The sequence below is a fragment of the Nanorana parkeri genome, unplaced genomic scaffold (genome assembly GCF_000935625.1).
Source record: "Nanorana parkeri isolate BGI_ZX_2015 unplaced genomic scaffold, ASM93562v1 scaffold829, whole genome shotgun sequence".
Classification (NCBI taxonomy): Eukaryota; Metazoa; Chordata; class Amphibia; order Anura; family Dicroglossidae; genus Nanorana; species Nanorana parkeri.
The window spans coordinates 1-8381 of NW_017307097.1; the positions used below are offsets into that span (position 1 = coordinate 1).

General features: G+C 45.2%; 1 protein-coding gene across 1 annotated transcript in view; it reads left to right on the forward strand.

The window, feature by feature from the left end:
- The first annotated feature begins 1511 nt into the window (after positions 1-1511).
- Positions 1512-8381, forward strand: part of COG3 (component of oligomeric golgi complex 3) — a 77394-nt gene continuing 70524 nt past the window's right edge. The window contains exon 1 of the mRNA XM_018565292.1: positions 1512-1727. Within this exon, the coding sequence (XP_018420794.1) occupies positions 1560-1727 (168 nt within the window). The 5' untranslated portion in view covers positions 1512-1559. The remainder of the gene's footprint in view (positions 1728-8381) is intronic.

Sequence of the window (8381 nt, forward strand, 5' to 3'; positions counted from 1 at the left end):
GGTTTCCACATCTTCTCCACTGTTTGACATGATATTGTCCCCTATATGTGCGTATTTAGATAGTTTTTAACGTAAATGCAACCCCCCCCCCCCTTCTCCCACATCTGTCCCTCCTGAATAGGTTATACCCCTCTATATTAGTAGCCCAATCATGTTGAAGATCAATGAAAAAAATAACACCCTGCCAGAAAAACATAGGAACTAAGATCCCCAGTAGAGAGGTTCATGCTCATTGATGCTAGGCAAAAAACTGACCTGCCTGAGGCAGCTGGGGTGTGGTCATCAGCAAAATCCACCCCTCGGGTTAAGCTTCTTATGCTGTGCCTAGCATCCTACTCCTTTAGGTGGCGGTATAAGCCACTGGTTCAGATCAGAGATCAATCTCTCCGCTGTGTCCTTTAACCCCTTCGTGACAGGAGACGTACACTGTACGTCCCGGCACTTTGTGCCTATATGACTGGCCACGTACACTGTACGTGACAAGTTATATCAGGCTCTGTAATGCCGGTAACTGCTGATTCTCAGCGGTTACCAGTCATTAATGAATGCCTCAGTATTGAGTCATTCATTGATGAAATAGTTAAGCTTTTGTAAAAGCTTATTTCTTTAATTAATGAAAGAACGAAGCCGTTACGTGCAAATACGGGAGCGCTAAATAGCGCTCCGGTATTTGACAGCTGAAAATAGCAGAGAGGCAGCAGAGTGACTCACCTCCCTGCTATTTGTTTTGACAGCTCCATAGACTGGCCCGATGTTTATGAAGCTATGTGATACATCTCAAGCAAAGAGATACAAGAGGTACAATGTATCTCTTTGCTTGAAATGTATCATTTCTGATCGTCTAGGCATGATCAAAGAGCTTTAGTGAGATCTGAATCTGACATGCTGTCAGGATTAGTCTCTATGGTTATTATTAGCTGTTCCTAAGTAGAAAGAAAAAAAGATTTTACCATACACTATACACATTATAAACAGCATCCTAATGCACCCTGCCAATACACCATGATGGACAAATGTACGCTGTGGTGTTCTGCATTGGGACAAATGCTTCTTATACATTAAACCTTGCATTGTGGCGTATGAAAAATCAGGCCGTACTGTGCGAGTGGTACCACATTATACAAGCATACATGGAACCTCAGTCAGCTTCTGACCCGCATACTGGTTCTTGGTTCTGACTCAGATATGAAACTAGTGGAGCAGCATGACAGTCGATATTTTCGCCAGCACATATCAGTAAAGGCAAATCTATAGGTATATAATAGTAGTGTACAGGCCACTACTGCGCCTTATATCCCCCCAGCTGTCACATCTCATGACCGGACACGCCCACTGCTCTACATACAATGACAGCGCCTCTTCTGACTGCGTGGAACTCCTGACGTCACTTGACAGCGCCGATCAGCGCGTTTTCCATTGGCTGGGAACTTTCATGTCTACAGGATCTTTTGCTTTGAGCGTGTGAAGTTCTTCCGGGTCGCGTGGCTCCTCCCTGTTGCTGCGTTGCCAGGTTTCGGGATCCCGGAAGCGGATCTGAGTTGCTGCTGTGGCTCCTGTCCATGGTGGTGATGATAACGATGGCGACCGGTGCAGAAGAGCTTGAGGCCCGGGAGAGGCTCGCCCTTTGGGACCGGAGGAGCGAGCCCTTGGCGCCGTTGACAGACCGGCAGACAGACTCGGTGCTGGAGTTAAAGGCAGCTGCGGAGGAGCTGCCTATCCCAGCTGAGGTGAGAGACTGGGGCGCAGTGACAGCTAGAGGTGGAGGACTGACAGGTGTCTGTGTTGTGTGTGCTGTGCCTACAAGTGGGGAAGGACCCACTCTGCTTGTACAGCTTAATCCACAGAGATTTCACATGTAAAGTGTCCTTGCTGGGTGCCGGGCTGTCATGATGATCCAGTGGCTTCAATGATGAATGAGTTACTGATCAAGCGATGTCAGAGGTGCACATGATTTGCATGTCAAGTGAAGTATTGAGGTTATTGAATGAGTGTGACAGACAAATAACTTTCATTTTCACAAGTTGTGGTCAGCAATGACAGCCTCTATTTATCCTTCAAATGCTACATCCTCCTATTGGAGTCTGGCCCTATTATTGGGGAAGAGAAGGAGGACTTCCATACTGATCACCTGGCCCCTTGCATGGCTCCTCCTACTGTACCACCCTAATAGGACCCCCTGTAGTTTAGGGCCCATGTGTCAAACATGCATGTTTCGTATATTTTGACTCCCATGCATGGCCCTGATGATTGGACCCCCTTGTAGTTTAAAGTTATACTAAACTCACTTTTTTCAATAACGAATCCAGATCAAACAAATATACATTGCCCAGCAAAATATTTCTTTACATTTTTGCTCAAACATTTACCATCGTTCTTTTTCTAAAAGGCTCCAAATCTCAAATTGTCTTCCCTGAACTTCCTGTCCAGTACAAGATCACAAGTGACAGAACACAGTCTCCAGCAACTATCCATCTACTGGTTTCGAGAAGGGAGGAAGTAGGAGCGGGGAGGAGAGGATTGCCTTACCTTGCTGTGTCTTTTGTGTTTTGTGTAGACACACACAACTTACTAGCACACACAAGGGTGGCTCCACAGGACCCTGCAAGGGAAAAGAGACACCCTAAAACAGGATATCAGGGCCAGTGCTCAGGGGACCAGCTGATTCTACAGGAAACTATAAAGATTTTTTTACATTAATGAGCATCATCGTTTGGAAGTGATTTTAATCAGTAGTTAAAATAGTTTTAAAAGTTTTGAAAAACTGGTCTTTGAGGTTAATCTGGACTGTGCGGAATAAGTACAATATACGAGGAAGGATTAACATTTTGAACGCTGCCAAACGCCCTGGCCACGTTAGTTCACTTTTGCATAGTTTGAGCAGATCTCCTGGGAGCGCTGTCAGCAGTGGGGAGTAGTTCGCCCCAAACAAATCAGTGGTACGGGACGTCAGCTGTATACCCAAATAAGACATCCTATCTGTGGTCCACTTGTATCCATCTGTCATTCAGGTAGCAAGGTGGATCCTGACAATATTGTAGGTATCCGTCTCAGCTGCCTCGTGCCTCTGCATAGTTCTGTATTAATATTATTTTCAGGCCCCTTTTTGTAGAAGCAGAAGCTGTATGTTTATCCCAGCTCCCATACGTTTTTTCATGAATGCGTGGCTCCTGTGTGGAAGTGGAAGCTGCATGTCTACCCATCCTCACATAAGTTTCTGCCCCATGTATGGCCCCTAATGATAATACCCTCTTGTAATGTAGGACATCTGTCTAAAAGCAGAGGCAAAAAAAGGAGAACTATGAGGAGTGCTTTTCACTCACCTCATAGTTCTAGCCGACCTGTGACAATGAGACTGTCACAGGTTGGCTCAGTAGATCGGGAGGTGAGCGAACACATACCGGCGTTCGCTCACCTCTCGATCCTGTCATGGCTCTCTGCCTTGACAGGGGAGGGGCTGGACTCCCCCCCCCTCCCTGCTCCGATCCGTCAGCGCTGACTGGCGGAACGGACGGGGGAGGGGGCGGGTACAGTTGGCTCTGCCTCTAGATAGGCAGAGCCAGCCAGCACAATTGTCGGGATCCGCTTCAGCTGAGGCGTCTCAGTATACCGCGAGCAGCAGCTCGCGGTATACTGGGCCTAGGGTGACGTGAGGACGCTAGTTTGTGTCCTCCCGTTACCCTAAGGAGAACTATGGGGAGAAGCCTTAACCCCATAGTTCTCCTTTTTAAATTGACACTAAACTCAGGCGTTAAATCTTAAAAATACATTCTAGTACCTTTTTAACTAGTAACAAAAACGTATCGGATTTGGGTATCACTCAGCTGTAGATCCTCAAATCCTCTTTAAATTGGCGCTGACACTGTCCTTCCTTCTGGAGGGTGGATACTTTTGTTCCCCGTGGTCCCTGTGTGTGTTGTAAAGTAGTCACCGCACCAAGCTCGCTCCTGTGATGGACTATAATCTCAATACGAATGAGTAAACTAAACGTGAGATTGTAGTCCATCACACATCCTGGGCTTACAGTACTCAATGTCACTCACTGCGTGAGTGCCCCTCCATCCAGGATGACAGCCTCACTGGGAAAAAAGAGGAAGGACCTGTGATGTCACTAGACCAGTTGGAAGCTTACAGGAAAAAGGTATGTATGGGAGGGTTAGTTTGCACTTATAGCTGGAGTTCCAACTTGATACTAAATAAACAAATAGATTTATGCTAGTTGTCCTTTAATGCTTAATTCCGGGTAGATATTTAAAAATGAATGGTATTCGTGGATAATGAATTTATAAAAAAAAGTATATATTTTTAATTGCAACTAGTGTAAATATCTGAATTTGTAGCTCTGACTGAAAGGAAGAGAAGGCAGAGAGATGACCATCAGTCTGTTGCAGCTACTTTACTGACCACTTGCAGCAATAAACAGTCAGTTCAACATGTTGGTTGTGCTGTGTGGCAGAGCTGTGTAATCCTCAAGACAAAAATACAAATCCTTAGGTGGGTTAACCAGCTCCCATATGTGTATGGTGCATTCAGCTGTTTAGCTGGAGTTCAGCTTTATAGTGTAACGTTACCTTTTGGTCCAGTAACACTTATTGTATATTGTACCACCCCAGGGGCAGGAAAAAGGTTAAAGTAGTATTAAAGTCAAGAAGGAAGTGTATGCGGACGCATGCGCAGTCCAGATCGTCGGCGGTGAGAGGAGGAGAGCAATGCTGAAGCTGGATGGATGCAGCCGGGAGCGCGCACATTGGACAGACTACGTGGGACAGGAAGAAAGAGGGGTCTGTGGTGGATCAGAGACCGGCACCAGCACTGGAGGCACTGCGGAAAATGAGTGGAAGGCTGAAGCTGTTTGGATCAAGAGGCATCACATAAGTTAAGTCCTTAAAGCAGCATGAGGGGGGGGGGGGATAACCGGCTATAATGTCATTTTAAAGGTAAAACGAAAAAAGTTGTTGGCTATGTGTGCTGGTGATAACTGTTACAAAAATAGTACATTTTATAAAACTGATTATGTCATCTGTATGTATCTTAAAAATCTTTCTTACTAAAAAGCACGCTTCAGTGCAAAACGTGTCAGCGTGACCCCTGCTACTGTTTAAATAAAATAAAAGTTGCTGCAGCCCGGAAATTCGTTTCTGACTGATCTGCCGGAGTGCAATGTGCTGGATTAACATTTTGCAGTGGAGTCTCTGATGAGCTACTTACCTTGAGCTGTATACATATCTCCTTGTGGATAATGTCACATTGTGTCATCTGTCACTGTGTAAGAAAATTACATAGGATATAATAAAGAATGGTTCAAAGAAGAACTCCAGTTAAGCAATTTATTAACCCTTGCAGTAGGGCTACCCCCACACTGGAAGGGTTAAGTGCTCATTTGTGACTAGGTACTAAAAAAAAAAGTTGCCCAGCAGACTATCCAAGCTGGCTTGTTCTTAGACCGGTGTCTCAAGCGTCTCTCCCCCTCTGCAGCAGTCTAAGGATCCAGTGTCATCACGCTCTATACACTGTGCATAGATGTGAGGATGCCGAGGGGCCACACTTCAGTGATCACAGAGGCAGGGAGCCGGCTCGGATGAGCTAATGAGTATAACTTTTTTTATTTTTTAGCACCCAGACAAAAACAAGCGCTTATCCCTTACAGTGCAGGCGTAGCCCCACTGGAAGAGTTAAGAAATTTTTTAACTAGAGTTCTTTAAAAAAAAATATTACAGTGCACTATGTTATGACAGCCAGTCATATCTGGAGTGCCTAGAATCCCAAGGAAACTGAAACATCAAATGGATTTTCATATATTTCACTGGTTCTCAACCTGTGTAACCTCAGGACCCACATTTGTCCTCGGTCATTAAGTCGTGACCCAAGTTGCACCGCACTGGAATGCACAGCATTGTGGAACTGCGTGTTTCAGTGCGGGCGATTGAACTGTCGGCGAGAGGTGCATTTGGGGAGCCATTCAAAAGAATCGCAATGCACCTCCCAAACCAAAACGCGTGGTAGGTGCGATTACGTGGAGCAGTGCGTTAATCGCACAGGACTGTTCAATTAACACACTGTAAACATACTATGTCCTCAATTATTTACATGCCATTGGTGATCAGCTGACTGCTCGTAATCGCTCTCTACCCTGACTCCTTCAGCTGTCACAAGAGGCTGAGCTGGTGGTGTGGGGAGGAGAGCTCAGCCTCCTGTTACATGGCTGACAGCTGTCTCCTCCCCCGCCTCGGCCTCCTGTGACAGCTGTCTCCTCCCACCACTCTCCATCCTGAGTCTCTGCCTATCACAGGAGGCTGAGTGGGGTTGGGCAGGGAAGAGAGCCCAGCCTCCTGTGACTCAGAGGAGCACCCATCGGGGAGGAGAGAAACCATGGATGCACCACAATTTCAGCCGAAAAATTGTACTTTTTACCCAAAGTACCATTTGTGGCCGTTATGTTTCGGTGCATCCCTAATATAGTGTGTGTTTTGTTGTGCTTGCTAGGGAGTTGATATACAATTCTCAATAAATTCAGCCAAAAAGTGTTTGCACTTTTCTCTGTAATGACTTCTCAGTCCACTTGATGTGGAATACAAATGCTAATTTGTTTTAGAAAGGTTGTAGTGTAGTAAGGTTCAGCGTAGAATTATTGTGGCTGCCAGAAATATTTTCCCCTTCTTTGGGGGACCAATCATAGTTGTCCTTGTGAGTCGTTTTAACGCATGTGATGCACACGAGCGGGCAAAAAAAAAATGAACCTGCAGCATTTTTCCAGCCAGCGCACCACAATGCATTGCTGTGCATTACCATGGACCAACACAGGTATTGTTCTTCCTGATAGAGATTTATATATTTTGAGGGTTATTTCTTTTCCTTATACTTTAACGTACTCATGCTGAGCATATGACATTGCATACGAAAAATAGAAAGGATGTAAAAATAAAGTATACAACTCCTAAGGAGTGCTTATATGAGAGATGAGAGATTCATTGATAGTAGTATGTATGTCTTTCCATGGAGTCCAATTGTCAAATCGAGGCCCACTATGCAGGAAAACTTTGTGTTCTTGGAGGCACTGAAGAAACCCGTAGTATAGTAAAAAGGTAGAAAGCTCAGCATGGAGTAGGTATCACAAGATCCCCATTCTATATTTAAAGTGACAGTAACCCCGCAGATTTTTAACATAAAATACTGTAATGTGTGCCTTACTGTAATCCATGGTTGTTTCCCTTCTCTTTGCTGCTCTTCCTTTTAAATCTGTATCTGTTCTCATGCTGGGCAGAACTTCTGTTTTGCGGCAGACTGCCTTGTCTCAGGAATGGGTACATGGTAGTAGAGCTGCAGCTAACGATTATTTTCAAAATCGATTAGTTAGCCGATTATTAAGTTAATTATTTAGTGGTAGTGAGGGGAGGAGAGTATCTGGAAAAGGGGAACAGCGGAGAAGAGAAAGGAAAGGAGAGAAAAGTGGGAGAGAAGGGTAAAGTCTGAGTATTGTCCCGTTGGGTCAGAGTCGCTTCTGTTTATTTCTGGGCTTAACATGAGTGGATAGATTTATGTTTGTTGGTAAATCAGAATCGCTGCTAGTAACACCAGGTTTTCCAGAATTTTGTTGTGTGAGGGATGATATGAGATCCTCCATAATGTCATTGACTGTGGAGACCCATTGGCCAATGGAGGAGGGTGATGAATCTTTCCCTTTTGGCTACTATATAGGATCTAGCAGCATTCAGAAGATGGATTAGTATGGAATGCCTATACTGTATTTTTGGAGTTTGGCTGATTTGGAGAAGGGAGGCAGCAGGGTTATCTCCTTAGATGAGCCCTATGAATGTGATAATCCATTTCTTTATTTCTCCCTGGTATGGTTGCAATATTGGGCAGGACCAGAATACTTGGAGGTTATTTAAAAGTGACAAATAATGCTTTTCATTTAGGTATGCTTTCCCAAACTTTTCCTAATTTGCTCTCAAGTTTATAAGTGCTTGACATGGATAAGTGTGTTGTGGAACAAAAGCGGCCACCCTCCAGAAGGAAGGACAGTGTCGGCACCAATTCAGAGATGATTTGAGGATCTACAGCTGAGCGATGCACAAATAAGATATATTTTTGTTAATAGTTTAAGGTCCTTGAATGTATTTATAAGATGCAACTCCTGCGTTTAGTGTCACTTTAACCTCTTGCCGTCCGCCCGTAGTAAAAAAACGGACGGACGGCACTGCTGCATCTGCGGGTTGCCGTCTCCAGACGGCAATTTTTTTCTGCTCGCGCGCGCCCCCTAGCGGGCACGCACGGGCAGAAAAGACCCGATCAATGCACACACCCGTTACCGGGTGTTTCACATATAGGCGATCAGCGGGTCCATAGCCCGCCGATCGCCTATATGTGCTCGTTCGCGGCACCGC